Source organism: Aulonocara sp. 'chitande type north' Nkhata Bay, linkage group LG19 (assembly GCF_057382095.1).
Source record: "Aulonocara sp. 'chitande type north' Nkhata Bay isolate Kocher_YH1m ecotype deep benthic linkage group LG19, A_spYH_male_GT1.1, whole genome shotgun sequence".
NCBI classification, from domain to species: Eukaryota; Metazoa; Chordata; class Actinopteri; order Cichliformes; family Cichlidae; genus Aulonocara; species Aulonocara sp. 'chitande type north' Nkhata Bay.
In genome coordinates, this window is record NC_141362.1 from 10,413,207 (window position 1) to 10,431,761 (window position 18,555).

Here is an 18,555-nt window from a genome sequence, read left to right on the forward strand (position 1 = left end):
CTGGATGTGAGCTAAACACTTAAAGCTGGTCTTTAATAGTCGATCCTTTGTTATTTCTCACCTCTTTGTGCTGCAGATCAAACTGAGTTAGTGGTTGTCTGTCCAAAGCTGCTGTGAAGGGGCAGCACAGCGGGGACACGTTCACTGTAGTATGTTTGTAGAGCTGCAGTAGGTCACACACTGTTTCCTGCAGGACCATTTTCAATTCACCAACATCGTTCATGATCTTTCTTTTCCTTTGCAGTCACACAGGTGATTGGTCAAAGCAACACCTGATCGATTCACTGCAGGTGAATCGATCAGGTGTTGCTTTGACCAAACTAACACAAACTCAGCTGAAACAACCCAGTTTAACCAAACTCAGCTAATCCAAACCTACAAAAATGTTGTATGTCGGACTCGTCCAGCTGCTCCACGATGTTCTGCCTGATGTCTGTGTCTCATCCACATTTGTCCTGGGATCAAACTTGTGTGGTTCCCTTTCCCACTGAGCCCGCAGTCTTCCTGAGGGGCGGGGTCTGGTTCATCACACCGTCGGTCACTCGGGAGTTTTCTTGCGTGCTGCGAAAGCGAGGCTAAGCTCGGTGCTGGGGTTTGCGCTCCTCGGGCCTCGTTTCAGAGGCAACTCATTAAAAGCAGCACACCATCCATGTTGGCGTCTCCGCCCCCGCCCTGCGTTTGGCTTCCAGAATCAAAGAGAAAAGAAGAGCTGGCGTGCACGCTGTCCTCACAAACATGCTGTTTCTTCATCAGGAACGAAGCCGAAACGTGCTGCAGCAGTGCAGGAGGACGGTTTCAGTGCAGCACACCGCTGTTCACGTCAGAGATCTGCCTTTGATCTTTAATACAACAGAAATATGAGCGTGAGAACCGATCTGTTAAAGTCCTTACTCACTGCTCGTGCACTTACCCAAAGTTTCCTCCTCTTCTTCTTCTGTTCTTCCTCACATCACCCCAACGCTGATCAATCAGCTCTGTGTGTGTACTTACTGTACACACACAGAGCAGACGTGTAACAGCACCACAGCAAGGCCTCTATGAAGGAAAACACGGGTGTGTTTTTGTCTGTCCGTCCATTTTCTTATGGCTGGGTCGCGGGGGCAGCAGCCCAGACCTCCCTCTCCCCAGCCACCTCCTCCAGCTTGTCCTGGAGAACACCAAGGCGTTCCCAGGCCAGCCCAGTAATGTAATCTCTCCAGCGCGTCATGTCCCTGCCCCGGGGCCACCATCCGGTGGGACATGCCCGGAACACCTCATCCAGGAGGCATCCTTGTCAGACGCCTGAACCACCTCAGCTGGCTCCTTTCAATGTGGAGCAGCAGCGGCTCTACTCTGAGCCCCTCCCGGATGGCCAAACTTCTCACCCTATCTCTAAGGGAGAGGCCTGCCACCCTTCGGAGGAAGCTCATTTTTGCCGCCTGTATCCACGATCTCGTCCTTTGGGGCACACCCACAGCTGGTGACCATAGGTGAGGGTAGGGACGTAGATCCACCAGTAAATTTAGAGCTTTTACACTCCGCTCTCTCTTCACCACGACGGACCGGTGCAGCGCCCGCATCCCTGCAGCCGCAGCACCAATATGTCTGTTTTTGTCATTAAACACGACCAAAGTTTCTAATAATGTAAAAAATACGGTTGGACATGTGACAGGAAGTGATCAGAGCGGGGGTGTCTGCTGCTGTTTCAGGTCAGGAACCTCCTGCAGGCGTGTCACAATAAAGAAGGCCTGGAGCTGCACAGCCTGCTCTCAGACACACATCTGCAGGTACACACACACCTACACTCGTTTCCATGTCCCCACAAAGATGTCTAAACATTTACAGTCACACACAGATTTCTCAGTGTGTGTGTGTGTGTGTGTGTGTGTGTGTGTGCGCAGTCGTTGCTTCTGACCCATGACAGCATAGCAGAGATGGAGATGCAGCTGGAGCCGCTGCCCGCCGAGGGCGAGATGCTGACGCAGTGGGGAGGAGAGACCGTGAAGATTGTTCGCATCGAGAAGGCCCGAGACATCCCTCTGGTACACACACACACACACACACACACATTTGACCCATTTTAATTACATGTGAAATCTGAGGGCTGGGAAACAGTCGAGCTCTGTTCAAAGCGACAACAACATCTTGGTGTTTGATGCCAGGACTCCGTGGCTGTGATGAAATGCATGGTTTGCTCTGCAGGGGGCGACGGTGCGGAATGAAATGGACAGCGTGGTGATCAGTCGGATCGTTCGCGGCGGCGCCGCTGAACGAAGCGGGCTTCTGTCTGAAGGAGACGAAATCCTGGAGATTAACGGCATCGAGATCCGAGGCAAAGACGTCAACCAGGTGTTTGACATCCTGGTGAGTGTTTCACGTACGAGCGCAGGTTGGACTCCGGCTGAGCGTCGTCTGTGAGCTCAGGCGCTTTCACGTCAGTGGTTGGAGATGATTTTGTGTCTTTGTGTCTAAACAGGCCGACATGCACGGCCTCCTGACCTTCGTGCTGATTCCCAGCAATCAGAGCAAACCTCCTCCCGTCAAAGAGAGTGTGGTGAGTGCTGCGATATGAGAGGAACGCCTCGTTCCCGACGCGCTGAAGTGATGAGGGTGGAAGCCTTCCTCTGACCCCATGACTCTGCTCCGCTCCTCAGGTCCACGTGAAGGCTCATTTCGACTACGACCCCTCGGACGACCCCTACGTGCCGTGCAGAGAGCTCGGCTTGTCCTTCCAGAAGGGAGATATCCTGCACATCATCAGCCAGTCCGACCCCAACTGGTGGCAGGCGTACCGGGACGGAGACGAGGATAACCAGCCGCTCGCTGGCCTGGTTCCAGGTACGGCGGTCTGACGGCCGGAGGTTTTTTATCTTAAGGGTTTGAAGAATGCTGCACGGTGTGAGCGCGCTCAGAGCGTTTGATTTGGATAACAGAAAGCAGATTAGCAGCAACCTTTGACCTCCGTGACCTCTGTGATCACGTGACCGTTGGGACGGTTACTCGTGGCTTCCCTGTGCTGACTCCACACCAAACAGGAAGTGACATTTCACCTCGTGTGCAGTGCCACCTTCTTACCCCCCTCAGTCCTAAGGTCCAGCTGCCCTCAGAGGGCGTCAGTAAGCTCCGCCTTTGTTTCCAGTTGCCCGTGGCATCAGCAGAATTCCAGCTGACGTGCTTTTCCAGTTGTTCCTGGATGATCCCGGCCAGATGATGTCAGATCCTGGGGTCTCCCCCATTTGAGCGTGCTCAGAACTCCTGCAAAGGGAGAAATGCTGCGCGAGTGTGGGCTCACCTCTGTTTGTTTTTATACGTTGGACTGAAACGGTTCCTCGTGTTTGGCATGATCGTGTTTTCCCTGAGGTCAGCTGTTCAACATTTGGAGGAAAACTAGGTTTGTTCTGGTGTCAGCTGAGCAGCTCTCTGCTTCTGTCTCCACAGGGAAGAGTTTCCAGCAGCAGAGAGAAGCCATGAAGCAAACCATAGAAGAAGACGAGCCCGAGAAGTCCGGTCGGTCCCTGCTTCGCCCACGTTATGACCTCATTGCTGTAAAAACCCGTGTGGGGTTAGAGGTCATGTGACTCGTGCACTGAAGTGGTGTCTGTTTGCAGGGAAGCTCTGGTGTGGGAAGAAGAACAAGAGGAAGAGGAAGAAGCTGCTGTACAACCCTCACAGGAACGACGGTGCGTCAGTCTGTCCCTAAACTCTGACAGGCAGCGAGGAGGCGGAGCCTCAGCTCCTGCTCTACCCTCACTCAAACTACAGATGTCTCTTTTTCTTGTCTTTTGCTCCAGATCTTGATAATGAAGAAATTCTCACCTATGAGGAGATGGCGCTGTACCACCAGCCGGCCAATAGGAAGCGGCCGATTGCTTTGATTGGTCCGAGCGGCTGTGGGCAGGAACAGCTCAGGCAGCGGCTGCTCAACAGTGAACCAGAGCGCTTCGCTGGAGCTGTGCCTCGTAAGGATGTGTGTGTGTGTGTGTGTGCGTGTGCGCGCACGTAAACTAACTGTGTGTGTGTGTGTGTCGTAGACACGACGCGGAGCCGTCGCGAGGGCGAGCAGAGCGGTCGGGACTATCACTTTGTTTCTCGGCAGACCTTCGAGGCTGAGCTGGCGGCTGGTGAGACGTTTAAATCTGAGAATATTCGTGATGACGTCATACAAATGTGCTCGATTTAAAGTTAGAAGTGTTTAAACGTCCTGAAGTGCAGCTGCATCAGAGGAGAGCAGGGTGACGAGCGTGTCCCAAACATGCTGAGGCAGAAATATGGCGCTCTGATGTAATACCAGTTTGTACCACAAGGTGGCGTCAGTGCTTTATTTAAACTGCAGCCTGTGAGGCTCTGGGTGTCTGGAGGTCTTTAACCTCCTGTTGGTGTGAAATGAGTTGTTTTTGTGTTTCAGGGAAGCTGATCGAGTCCGGAGAGTTCGAGAAGAATCTGTACGGGACGAGTACGGACTCGGTGAGACAGGTCATCAACACCGGGAAAATCTGCGTGCTGTGTCTGCACACACAGGTGTGTATGTGAGCGCGCACACAGACATGTTTCTGCTGTATTGAACCGTCCTGCAGGGTGTAAACTGTAAGCAGAGCTGTATGCTTTGTGTTTGCTGTCAGACGATCAGACTGGATTAATGTGGCAGGAGGCGGGGTCAGTGTGAGCGCGTTCATTGGAGGAAACGCTGATATGTGGCTAATACTCCTTAATTAAAAAATTAACTCCTTAGTTAATACTCCACATTTCATCTGCACAGTTGAGGATGTTTTATCGCTCTTTGTTTGTGAGGTTTCAGGCTGTGATGGTAGATGAGGCAGGTGTGGGACTGACGCGAGTAAACTGAGTTTAATCAGAAATGTTCTTGTAACAGAGACACATGGAGCAGGTTTGAAGCTTTCTCAGAAAAACATTTATTTATCATTTTAGTTTGAACAGAGTTTAAATCATTTTTGAAAAGAAATTTTAAGGACATAAAGAAAGTTTGTCTTCAGGGACGATGTTGGTTTGTTTGAACTCCTCTAACCTCTAGCTGCTGCTTCCCCCTACGCTCTCCACCTCTGTTCCTGCTGACGCTCCTGCTGCTGCTGCTCCTGTACTTGCTTCTCTTCCTGCTGCTCCTGCCTCCACCTGCATGTTTTCCAGCTTCTCTACTGTTTCCACTGCTGATGCTGCTCTCACTCTGACTCCTGTATATCTCTCTCTTCCTGCTACTGCCCCCTCCTCTGCTTCCACTGAAGCTCCTGCTTCTTTCCCTGCTGATGCTCTCTCTCAGCGTTGTTATCAATACAAAACTCTGAAACTCTGTGATTTACAGAGCAGCTGTGACACACTAACTCAGAATTGCTCGGTCCATCACAGCGAAATATGTAGTGGAGACCACCCATCGAATCAGAAAGCTCAGTCAGTGACGTTTCTAAAACATCTCTGGTTACAATGGAACCATCGTTTGGATGGCTGAAAACTTTTGTAAACACAAAGGCCCCATCATGCCATCTGTCAACCTGATTTTTAATCATGTTAAGGATGTTGAATTTTTTGTTACTGTCTGTGCACTTGCTACATGGGGAGAGGTAAGAGTAGATGAGGAGGAAGTCGTTCTTTCCCTGTTTCTTTAGTTTGTCCAAGCTTTCCAGAACTGCGCGTTCTGCATGTACAGGTCCTGTGGGAACAGCTAAAACCAGCCTGCTGCTAGCATATACCTCACCCCCTTTAACTGAGTCTTCCATGTGCTTATCAAAGTGGTCTTCACGAAGGACTTCACTGATAAGGGTGTTTGGGTCCTGCTGATCTGGGATGGTTGCAGCCAGACAGAATTGACCTGTTAGTCTGTACCTGTTAGAAAAAGAAACAAAGCTCGCTGGTCATTTCACACTGCATCTGTGTGTTCCAGTTCACGTTTGTCCTTTGTTGTGTCAGTAAGCAAAAATCTGGAAGGAATGTATTTCAGTAGGAAGTGTATTTGTGTTGTGCTGACGTAGGTGAAGCACTGCTAAAACTAAGAAAGCAGAGCTTAAAAGGAAGAGGCAACCCAAATTCACAAGCACAAACTCAGGGACATGAACAGAGCACTGGGGGAAGGACACAGGACAAAAACCTAAGAACTGGAAACCCTGAAAATGAAACCTACATACGAATACAGACAACCATGAAGAAATCAAACACTCAAATCAGATAATAATAATGACCAGTGTTGGGAAGGTTACTTTTAAAATGTATTCCATTACAGAATACAGAATACATGCCCCAAAATGTATTCTGTAACGTATTCCGTTACGTTACTCAATGAGAGTAACGTATTCTGAATACTTTGGATTACTTAATATATTATCATGCTTTTTACAACAACGTGAATGTACTATTGCTGTGTGATTTATTACTATTACTGAAGGTCCGCGGCTCCGAACCGTAGTAAAGGGACCTCTGACTAATACGGCGGGGTCCCTGTCGGCTCGTAGCCGAAAAATAGCTCTACTTTGTTGTGTGGGTCAACTTTTCTTGCAAAAGACAGTCGAGTCTTAATAGCTTACTTACAACTGGGCTCGTCAGGCACTCTTCTTGGCTGAAGTGGTTATTATTATATTTACATGCTTCCAGCTCCCGTTTTTCCTCGATGACAACTCGTACCTTTCCACTCCCCTTTTTCTCCCTCCTTGCGCTCACAGACACATAACGTGTATGGCAGTCCATTCTCCCTGCAGCACGGACTACACTGCCCATGATGCTACATTCTTTAGAGCTATGCTTGTAGCATTCTGCCTGTTAGCTTAGCACAACAACAACAACGAAAAGGCGCTCTCTCACCCAGGAAACACACAGTCGCAGAGAGAGAGCGTCGCCCTGTAACCATGGCAACCGTAACGCTGCCGCCTGGAACAACAGAACGTAGCTGTCAAACAAAACCCAAACAGTCCTGACCCGCGACAATATGAAACAGGAAAGTACCGCAGTGTAATCCATTTATTTCAACAAAGTAACTGTATTCTGAATACCACCTTTTTAAACGGTAACTGTAACGGAATACAGTTACTCATGCTTTGTATTTTAAATACGTAACGGCGGTACATGTATTCCGTTACTCCCCAACACTGATAACAACCATAATGATAAACACAAAACACTGGGCCACCGACCCAGCACCATGACACTATGAGCTTTTTACTAAACCTCGCCCAGCAGGTTTTAATGAAAGTACAATTTTTAATTAATACATTCAAATGACTGCATTTCAAAATAAGAACAATGTGTGAAGACTGCAGCATGCATAGCTTCAGCTTCTGCTTCTCATGTGCTCCACCACCCTCCAACCTGCACATGTGGACGTTTTTCATTCATCTACATGAACACATGCGTGTGCAGAAACGCCAATCATAGGTCAGAGGTCGTACCTATTTCATAATCTGCTCTGAGACTGTGATGTGTAGAAGTGCTCGATGTAGTCACCGATTTTCATCTGCAGTTCTTATTTATCGAACAATACCATGAAGATAAACGTGGAAGCACACGAGCACAAAAAGTAGAATAATAGCAAAACTTTAGTGTTTTAAAAAACAATAATAAAAATGTACAAACACAAATGTACAATATAAAATACTTCACTCAAAATTTTGTTTTCTTCTATTTTTTTATAATATTAGTTTTTGTTGTTCTTTATTACTATTAATCACTGATATCAGTGTGAGCCCCTGAAAAGCCTCATCAGCTGATATCCAGCTTATTTAATGTTGTGCCCCAGAAGAAATTTGTCATCTGAGGTCAGTGGTTTTATGCACAGTCCCTCACAAATAAGCAATGAAAAGACAAAACAGGAAATTACTGATGAATGACATAATAAAGTTCACTTACTCTGTCCTTATGGCTTTTATAATACGAGTTAACCAGTTCACATCCACAGCCAGACTGGTTCCAGCTGACAGTAGCACAGCCAGCATGAAGCACGGCAGCACCTTCATCTGCGTCGTTTCAAACAACACGTTTATGATGAGTTTTAATGCAGTAAACAGTTAACCATTACAGTAAACTGTTAAGTCAAAACTCCTAAAAATATCTTACCTTTAAAAAGTCTTTTAAAAATCTCAAACGTTCTCACCTTCACTGCTTTGTTTGTCCTGAAACTGCAACAGAAGAAAGAAACCAGTGAAATGCAGGAAACTGAACTGGGACTAAACTGAACCAAGAGCTTCACATACCTGCTCAGGTGGAAGGTCTGTGACCTTCAGTTAGCTGTAAGGAGTGGTTCTATCTGCAGTCGTTCAGGAGGTTTTTATACGAGCAGAGGGGCACAGCAGCCTAAAAATGAGGAAGACCGAAACGAGAAGAAGAGCACAGATCTTATCAGAGCATCATCACATCCTCACCACCTGTGGCCACAGTCAGCAAATATGATGAACTCTGTGAGTGCGACAGCTTTTTACAAGCTTCAGCCACAATCAGACGTTAGCGTTTGTTTCAGATGTAACGCTCAGAACAAACGTGTGTTTTAAACCTTGCTAGATTCCACAGATGTGCACAGATGTGATCATGTGACCTGCTCTGTGCTCTGAGCTTTACTGCTTTACCCAAATGCTTCTTACTGTATGAGCCATCATGGCTGCTTTCCAGCCTGCAGCAACATGAAGCTGGAATGAAGAGCATCAGTTCAGATCGGACTGATCTCTGCACACCTGACATGATGTAAACTGCACACCTGCACAGGTCACACTGGTGTTGTTACAGCTCAGCACACAGTGACCTCTGCTAAAGTTTTCTCCACGCTGAGGGACAGAATCAGACTCACCTGATGAGCGGGAGTCGAAGCGTCTCACCTGTGGATCGTCGTTTGGTGACTGAGGCTCGAGGGTTTTATAACGGGCGCGCTGATGCATCTCAGCGGCTCCTCTGTCCAAAAACCATGTAACATGTAAATGTTTCTGAGTTACATTAACATTATCTCCTCTTCATGGAAATGAAAACAAACGGTCTCCAACGGTTCTCGGGAGGACTTTACAGGTGTTAAAGAGGAAGCTAAACACGAGGAACTCTGAACTTCTGAAAATGAGAGACTATTAATGTGGCACTGTTGCTAAAACCTTGGAATCATTCACGTCTTTGATTTTAAAATCCTCTGAGTGTGTACTGAGGCAGAACGAGGTGGATGTGCCCAGGTTCAGTTTTATGCTTTCCACAATCCTTTGACAGAGGACTGCGTCATGTTTTCTTTCAGCTTGTATATGAAGGTCAAAGTTCGAAGCAGTGTTTTCAGAAAGTAGTCTATCCCAAAGATCTGCGCATCCAAACACAAGGACGATTCTGTGATAGCCTGGATGGAGCTGAGCCCTGAGAACATTGACAATGTAATAAATTAGCACAAAGTGCATCAGTTTACCTGACGTCCTGTGAATGCACCGTTGGACCTCACCATGCAGCTCAGAGTTGAGCTTCTGTGCTTCCATGATGAAGATCATTCTGCTTATCTGGGTTCCAATCACAGTGACAACAGTAACCATCGAAGCCCAGACCTGCCTCACCCGCCCACCTCCTCCAGCTCGTCCTGGGGTCACAGAGTCGTCCCCGGGCTGCTGTTAGATACAAGCTGTGTCCCAAAACGTCGGCTTCATCCTCCTGAGGACCCGGCCTTCGCGGTCTACGTGGGCCGGGTCCTTCGAAGACTGAGAAGGCCGGAAGTGCGACGCTGTGAAATTGGATGGTCGAGCCTTCTGATTAGCGTCACCTCTGTCTCGGTGGAGTCTGCTCCTTGCTGTCTAAAATATAACAGGACACTGGAGTAAACTCTCGACCGTCTCACACTTCTGATAATCAGCTGTCTACTTGACATTTATTCAGCTGTGTAAAAACTATAACTTTAATCTCAGCCAAACAGATTTACTCAGGAACAAATAAAACACTTAAAAAAAAAGCCAAACAATAACATTTTTAAGTTGTCTAAGTGACTTACAGTGGGGCAAAAAAGTATTTAGTCAGCCACCGATTGTGCAAGTTCCCCCACCTAAAATGATGACAGAGGTCAGTAATTTGCACCAGAGGTACACTTCAACTATGAGAGACAGAATGTGAAAAAAAATCCATAAATCCACATGGTAGGATTTGTAAAGAATTTATTCATAAATCAGGGTGGAAAATAAGTATTTGGTCACCTCAAACAAGGAAAATCTCTGGCTCTCACAGACCTGTAACGTCCTCTGTAAGAAGCTTTTCTGTCCCCCACTCGTTACCTGTATGAATGGCACCTGTTTGAACTCATCATCTGTATAAAAGACACCTGTCCACAGCCTCAAACAGTCAGACTCCAAACTCCGCCATGGCCAAGACCAAAGAGCTTTCGAAGGACACCAGGAAAAGTATTGTAGACCTGCACCAGACTGGGAAGAGTGAATCTACAATAGGCAAGCAGCTTGGTGTGAAAAAATCAACTGTGGGAGCAATCATCAGAAAATGGAAGACATACAAGACCACTGATAATCTCCCTCGATCTGGGGCTCCACACAAGATCTCATCCCGTGGGGTCAAAATGATCATGAGAACGGTGAGCAAAGATCCCAGAACCACACGGGGGGACCTGGTGAATGACCTGCAGAGAGCTGGGACCAAAGTAACAAAGGTCACCATCAGTAACACACTACAACGGCAGGGAATCAAATCCCGCAGTGCCAGACGTGTCCCGCTGCTGAAGCCAGTGCATGTCCAGGCCCGTCTGAAGTTTGCCAGAGAGCACATGGATGATACAGCAGAGGATTGGGAGAATGTCATGTGGTCAGATGAAACCAAAGTAGAACTTTTTGGTATAAACTCAACTCGTCGTGTTTGGAGGAAGAAGAATACTGAGTTGCATCCCAAGAACACCATACCTACTGTGAAGCATGGGGGTGGAAACATCATGCTATGGGGCTGTTTTTCTGCCAAGGGGACAGGACGACTGATCCGTGTTAAGGACAGAATGAATGGGGCCATGTATCGTGAGATTTTGAGCCAAAACCTCCTTCCATCAGTGAGAACTTTGAAGATGAAACGAGGCTGGGTCTTCCAACATGACAATGATCCAAAACACACCGCCCGGGCAACAAAGGAGTGGCTCCGTAAGAAGCATTTGAAAGTCCTGGAGTGGCCTAGCCAGTCTCCAGACCTCAACCCCATAGAAAATCTGTGGCGGGAGTTGAAAGTCCGTGTTGCTCGGCGACAGCCCCAAAACATCACTGCTCTCGAGAAGATCTGCATGGAGGAATGGGCCAAAATACCAGCTACTGTGTGTGCAAACCTGGTAAAGACCTATAGTAAACGTTTGACCTCTGTTATTGCCAACAAAGGTTATGTTACAAAGTATTGAGTTGTATTTTTGTTATTGACCAAATACTTATTTTCCACCCTGATTTACGAATAAATTCTTTACAAATCCTACCATGTGGATTCATGGATTTTTTTTTCACATTCTGTCTCTCACAGTTGAAGTGTACCTCTGGTGCAAATTACTGACCTCTGTCATCATTTTAGGTGGGGGAACTTGCACAATCGGTGGCTGACTAAATACTTTTTGGCCCACTGTACTTCCTCTCCTCCACCTGGGTCAGCAGCTTGTCCCTGACCTGGAGTGGCCACTCCACCCTTTCCTGCTGAGGACAGTGGGCTGAGACTCGGAGGTGCTGATCCCCTCCTGATGCAGCCAACAGGACCACGTCTGCTTTGAAGGCTCAGCAGCAGCTCCAGCACTCAGAGGACAGGGGTTACGTTTCTGACTCTGCTGATTGAGATAAAGGCACAGACACAGGGAGAGTGTCAGACAGCTGCCTCGGAGGCTCTCCATGCAAATAACAGCTCATCATCATGTCCACTGATGATCCACGTTACACAAGCTGCACTCATCACAAACGGACCTCATTTGCACTGCGGTGCAGGTGATCCTGATAAACAGACACTGAAGTATGAATGTGAGCTGTTCAGATGCTGCAGGTCCTCAGAGCAGCTCAGCTTTGAGCCAGCGAGCTAATGGGAGCTCTGTGGAGGTGACCGGGTACACCTGCAGGAAGCCATGGTGTTCATACCTGGGAACACCTGTGCTGGAGAGCTTTCTCCACTGTTTGCTTGTTTATACATGACATAGAGTGTGTGTCTGTCTGTGTGTGTTTCCAGGCTCTGAAGGTGCTGAGGAGTTCAGACTTGAAGCCTTACATAATCTTCATAGCTCCGCCCTCCCAGGAACGACTTCGAGCTTTATTGGCTAAAGAAAACAAGAACCCCAAGGTGCTCGTCCGTTTACGTTTGCCCATCAGCTGTGTTTATGCATGTGTGTCTCAGTACTGACGTACACGTGTGTGTGTGTGTGTGTGTGTGTGTGTGTGTGTGTGTGTGTGTGTGTAGCCCGAGGAGCTGCGTGACATCATCGAGAAGGCGCGTGAGATGGAGCAGGGCTGCGGTCACCTGTTCGACTCCATCATCGTGAACACGGATCAGGACAAAGCTTTCACCGAGCTGCTGAGACTCATCAACAAGCTGGACACGGAGCCGCAGTGGGTGCCCTGCTCCTGGCTGCGCTGAACGAACACACACGCACACACACACACACGAACACACACACACACACTGAGCTAGGGGGTGGCGTCAGGACAGAAATCATCTGAGATTTTGAATCAAACTGGATCATAACTGTTCGTGTTTGTTATTAAGGGCAGAACGAGGCCTGCTGAGCAACAATAAAATCATAATCGACTAACGAGACGGAGTAACGTCACAACGAGCTCAAATTATTTCTGTTATCTTAGTGGGAACATGAACAATCTGGTCTCTGACCAATAAAAATGAGTCTCGGCATTAAGCTCCTCCTCCTCCCCGCAGCACCTCAGTGTCCCAGCAGGGGGCGGGCCTCACAGCCTGTAGTGTCGCTGCCGCTCGATTGGTTCACATTTCGGCGTGTTTCTGTCCTCGCTCGTGGTCACGTGCAGACGGAGTTGTTCACTCACATTTTTGGAGATGCAGAGCTCTGTGCCCCGCCCCACTGAGGCATTCTGGGATACCTGAGGGCGAGCAGGCTTGGAACAGTGAGTTTAAAATCCTTTTTTTTTTTTTCCACGACACAAACGTAAACTTTTGACCTTTTGACCTTCTGCTCACTTTGTTGTCGTTTTTAAACGTTTTGCTGGAATATTTATTGTGAAAATCGACACTGATGTCGCTGCATTAAAAACTTTATCTTGGAAAGATTCTGAACGTCTTTCCAGCTTTATTCTGAAAGTCTCAGATGTTTGTTTCCTGTCGCTGACTCTGAATCAGTTTTTGAACACACTCTGACGTCAGACTGTTTCGGGATGTCGTGTTTTTCTTGGAGTCGTGTTCGTGTTGGACCTCGCCGCCATTGGCACCGCCTCGTCATCATTTCGTTTGTTTTTAATGTTTGTTTTTATTTGTTGTAAACACACCCACCTGTCCAGGTGAGACTCCTCAGGAGGAAATGTGAAGCTCAAACACTTTGGCTGCTGACTCCGCCCCCTCGGCTGGGCTGAGAGCACAGACTTCCTGTCTGACTGACTTTTACTGCACTTATGATTGTTTTTGTATCAGCTGATACTGTTTGACCTTTGACCTGGCGGCGTGTGTGTGTGTGTGTGTGTGTGTGTGTGTGTGTGTGTGTGTGTGAGAGACTCTGAGCTGAAGTAGAGACTCTGTATCATCACTGTAGAGCTTTTATATATTTGTAATATTCAAAATAGATTTATGAATACCATAATGCACCAATAGGAGTGCAGCTTTCTCGCCCTCATCCCCTGCTATTGGTCCAGGAGGAAGAACAAGAGGGGGGCGGGGCTAGCTGTACTGAATGTAATTGATTCCACTTCCTGTTTCTCACTTCCTCCTGAGAGAAAACTTTTTGTATGAATATTCACCACAAAGACACGAATAATGAATAAAATAGATCATCAGTAGAAAATAAACCTGTTTGTTTTTATTCAAACTTTATTATTATAAAAACCACTGACATCACTTCCTCCTTTCAAACAGAGTCGTAGCTTCCTACCTGAAGCCACAGCGGCTCAGAGCTGCTTGTGCGTGTGTGTGGTGGGGGGGGGCAGAGGGCCCGAGCCGGCCCCTCTCAGCCGTACGGCACGTGGTCGCCGCTCAATGCTAAACCCGCACCTGTGTGAGACGTGCACACTCACAGCCATAAGTTCAGTCCCACAGCAGAGAAACTGAAAAGATTCGACCTGTAGCTTTTGCAGATGGAGCTCTCCTCGGTTTTTGATGGGTGATTACTGCAGAGGTGGACTGGATTTAATGATTTGACCTCAATAAATGACACTTTCAAAGTCACCTGGATAAATATTGACTCTGAGATGTAAACCCCTTCATGGAGTTTGATTCCACATTAGGAATTTTCATCTGTCTGTGATTTTCTTTTGCTCTGCAAATACAACAGTAACAAATTCCCCTAAAAAGATATTTTCATAAACAGCTGCTGCTGGTCTGTAAACATGACTGTGTTGCACACAAACGTTTGATGTGGAATAACAGCTCCATTCTTTATAAAAACAAATCCATTATTTCCAGAACTGGTGCAATAAAACTCTCGCAGTACGCCAACTGTCTCATGAAGGAGGGTGCTGAATTCTGATGTGACTATAACGCTCCTGTTTTCTCTGTAAACAGGAAACCAGCTTCTTCCTGCTCAGGTCTGGATTTGGTAATCCTTGTTAGGATCACAGCGTCACGTTTAGTGTCTGATCATATTCACTCTCATCGTGTTGTTTGGTTCCACTGATACTGACCATCATTATTCTCACTTTTATGTCATAAACCTGTTGAATATGTTCATGAGTCCAAGATCTCCAGTCAGAAGTTCATGACATTTTCTCAATAATGGACAAGAAGAAGAAAAAACCCCTAAAACGTTTCATTTATTTAAACATTTCAATATATTCTTGTGTGTTGGAGCGATTTGATGGTGTTCTTGTCAACCTGATGTTTTGTTGCACTTAATGGAAAAATAAATAAAAGTCAAACCTGAGTGTGTAACTGTAGGGGGCGCAGTCGAGCTCTGGTACTGACTGATCTGAGAGGTTTAATCAGAAGTCTGAATGACCCTTTGCAGCTCTCAGTCTGTAAAGTTAATATTTAGCTTCGTACATCTGCTCTCTGCCAGTGTGCTGGCGCTCACACCACACACATTATTAAATCCGTTATCAGGGAGCACGTTTACCCTGTAAAGGTCTGAATGCAGTAAACTGTTAGCTTCCTGTAGTAGTATTAGGAGTATCAGTAGTTACAGGTGTGAGTGTTGCAGTAACTCAAGTTTGTTTCTCATCTTTTCCAGATCACGTCCTCAAAGTTAAACTTGGTGTTTGTTTTATCCAATAAGATAAAATGATCTCAAACACACGTTCGTAAACCCGCCGTACATGTCTGCAGTCAGACTGCGCGCGCACACACGCTGTAGTATGTCTGCATTTGTCATTACACAGCATTTCATTACTCCTTCGTTAACTTGTTGAGTGAATGTGAGGACAGCAACACTCACAGTTTGATGTAAACACGGTGACGCTGTGATCTCAGAGTAATCACTTACATAATCCTTCCTCCGCTGTGCTGTGAAGCTCTCAGCCGAGCAGGGAGATTCAGATTGTGTGGATTTATACTGCTTCATTAAATTAAACATCAGATTAAACATCAAGTTCCCTCCATAAACCAGTGAGGTCCTTTAAAAGCATCGCTCACATATTCTGTTCAGTGATTTAGAGAATAAAAGCTCAGTCACTGGGTTTCATAAAGAGGAAGCTGAACATGTGAAGCTCTCCTTCAGAATAAAAGACACGTGCAGCAGGCTGGATGCTGAGCTTTATTGAAAGAACACAGGGGTCACAAACACCTTACAGTCAGGCAGTCACATGATTCATGAATGCCATCATTGAGTTACAGTCTGCTTTCACAGAGACTTCTGGACATCTTCAGACAGTAAATGAGGTGGAGGGTCTGGGGGTGTGAGTGAGGTGCAGCTGTCTGAAAACACACGCTTCATCGACATAGTGTGATGTCATCTGTGATCCTGCACAAAGCTTCCTTAATGGTGACTGACAGATGTCAGTGCTGAGGTTCGCAGGACTCACCTGAGACCAGGTGACACCAGACTGTCAATGAAGAGAGTCAGTGTGGACCTCAGACTCAGCCTCTGTTTCCCTGGGTGTTTGTCCCACTGCTTCCTGCCTGTGGAGGCTGAGGGCTGTTAGTAATGCAGAACTCTGAAGCGCTGAAACGTTCATCGCAGCTGTGACACTCTGAGAATTGCTCGGTCCATCACAGCGAAAGATGTATTTGAGACCACCCATCGAACACCCAACCTCATAGAGTGAGTGTATGATGATCTCTCTTGTACTGCGCTCAGACTTTGGTTGATCAAAAATTCTTGTAAACACAAAGGCTCCATCTGTCCAATAGCAAACGTCCCTTTCAATCAGTTCTAGGATGTTATATTCTCTCTTTCTGTCTGTGCATGTGCGACATGGGGAGAGATAATAATAATAATAATGGATTGGATTTATATAGCGCTTTTCTAGGCACCCAAAGCGCTTTACAGTGCCACTATTTATTCACTCTCACATTCTTATACTGGTGGAGGCAGCTACAGTTGTAGCCACAGCTGCCCTGGGGCAGACTGACAGAAGCGAGGCTGCCATATCGCGCCATCGGCCCCTCTGGCCAACACCAGTAGGCAAGTAGGGTAAAGTGTCTTGCCCAAGGACACAACGGCCAGGACAGAGCCCGGGGATCAAACCGGCGACCTTCCGGTTACAGATGCGATTCCCAACCCCCTGAGCCACGGTCGCCCGATAAGAGTAGATGAGGAGGAAGTTATTCTTTGTATATTTTCATAGACTGCTCAATTTTGCAGAACTAAACGTTCTGCATGATCAGGTTTTATGGGCACAGAGAAAATCATCCTCGTCCCTTCGTACACTTTATCCTCGTAAACACTCTTTTTTAACATCCTCAGGCTTGTCGCCTTCAAGGACTTTATAAAGTGTGTTTGGGTCCTGTTGTTGTGGGATGGTTACAGCCAGAGTGTAATGCTTGTCTTGTATATGGTATCTGCCAAAGGGAAAGAAAACAAACATCTCAGATAATTTCAGACAGAGTGTGGGTATATTAATAAATCTGTTCTCTGTGACATTTACAGTTAATTCAGTACTTCAGTCTGAATTTAGACACGTTTATCGAGCTCGTTAGGGTTGGACATTTACCACTTTGATCTAAATTAAACTGTAGCAAAATCACTTTATTCTATTTATGTATTTAAGAGTCAGTGAACATTATGTAGCACTTCATCATGTAGAAGTCGCTCTTTGGTGAGGAAAGAGCCTGACTCTAGAAATAGCTGGGCTCATCTCAACAAACATCTCAGGCTCTGGAACCAGTCTCCTGAAAGGAATACTTTGTGGACCTCCTTAATCCCAATGACGCGTCTTCTTCAGAGGACCCAGAGTTCGGGGATGAGGGGGACAGCTCGACCATCACTGAGGACGAGGTCAGTAAGGCAGTTAAGAATCTCCTTGGTGGCAGCACCACCTGTGGATGTGATAGGGCTGTCCTGGCTGACACATCTCTACTGCATATCTGAGGCAGGGCCTCTGGATTGGCAGACCAGGGTGGTGGTTCCCATCTTCAAGAAGGTAGACCGGAGGGTGTCCTTCAACTATTGGGGATCACACTCCTCAGCTTCCCCAGGAAGGTCTACACCAAGGTGCCAGAGAGGAGAGTTCGTCCGTTAGTCAAACTCAGAGAGGGGAGGAGCAACGCAGTGTTTGTCCTGGTCACTGAACCTCTTTACCCTCTCCAGGACACTTGAGCTTGTGGGAGAGTTTGCTCAACCAGTCTACATGTGCTTTAGGGATTTGGTGAAGGCAGAGGAGAAATCTAGAAAATTTACTCACCTAGTTTTGATGACTTTCACAACTTTAGTCAGCCAGTTCACGTCCACAGCCAGACTGGTTCCAGCTGCCAGCAGGACATACAGCATGAGGCAGGGCAGCAACTTCATCTGCACCATTTAAAACAACACATTTTATTTACATTTATGATCCGCTTTAATGCAATAAATCAGTGCACGCCATAAACAGCTGACCAGAGATGAATTTAAGGCAGTTAAATCCAAATCCATGTAGGAAATCTCAAACGTTCTCACCTTCACTGATTTGTTTTTCCCAAAACTGCAACAGAAGAAAGAAACCAGTGAAATGCAGGAAACTGAACTGGGACTGAACTGTGAACCAAGTGCTTCACGTACCTGCTCAGGTGGAAGGTCTGTGACCTTCAGTTAGCTGTAAGGAGTGGTTCCATCTGCAGTCGTTCAGGAGGTTTTTATACGAGCAGAGGGGCACAGCAGCCTAAAAATGAGGAAGACCGAAACGAGAAGAAGAGCACAGATCTTATCAGAGCATCATCACATCCTCACCACCTGTGGCCACAGTCAGCAAATATAATGAACTCTGTGAGTGCGACAGCTTTTTACAAACTTCAGCCACAATCAGTCGTTAACGTTTCAGACGTAACGCTCAGAACCCTGTTATAGATTGAATGTTCTCACTATTATGTTCTGCTGGGTGCTAA

General features: G+C 46.9%; 1 protein-coding gene and 1 pseudogene across 1 annotated transcript in view; one reads left to right on the top strand and one right to left on the bottom strand.

Moving 5' to 3' along the window:
• The window catches only part of LOC147306533 (protein PALS1-like), a 28,430-nt gene extending 14,538 nt beyond the window's left edge, over positions 1–13,892 (top strand). The window contains exons 6-17 of the mRNA XM_086274034.1: positions 1,689–1,766; positions 1,881–2,021; positions 2,182–2,343; positions 2,456–2,533; positions 2,634–2,817; positions 3,418–3,486; positions 3,588–3,659; positions 3,771–3,938; positions 4,011–4,100; positions 4,385–4,497; positions 12,097–12,207; positions 12,325–13,892. Of these exons, the coding sequence (XP_086130160.1) occupies positions 1,689–1,766; positions 1,881–2,021; positions 2,182–2,343; positions 2,456–2,533; positions 2,634–2,817; positions 3,418–3,486; positions 3,588–3,659; positions 3,771–3,938; positions 4,011–4,100; positions 4,385–4,497; positions 12,097–12,207; positions 12,325–12,501 (1,443 nt within the window). The 3' untranslated portion in view covers positions 12,502–13,892. The remainder of the gene's footprint in view (positions 1–1,688; positions 1,767–1,880; positions 2,022–2,181; positions 2,344–2,455; positions 2,534–2,633; positions 2,818–3,417; positions 3,487–3,587; positions 3,660–3,770; positions 3,939–4,010; positions 4,101–4,384; positions 4,498–12,096; positions 12,208–12,324) is intronic.
• LOC147306534 (uncharacterized) lies at positions 4,883–7,928 on the bottom strand (annotated as a pseudogene).
• Positions 13,893–18,555: the final 4,663 nt, after the last annotated feature.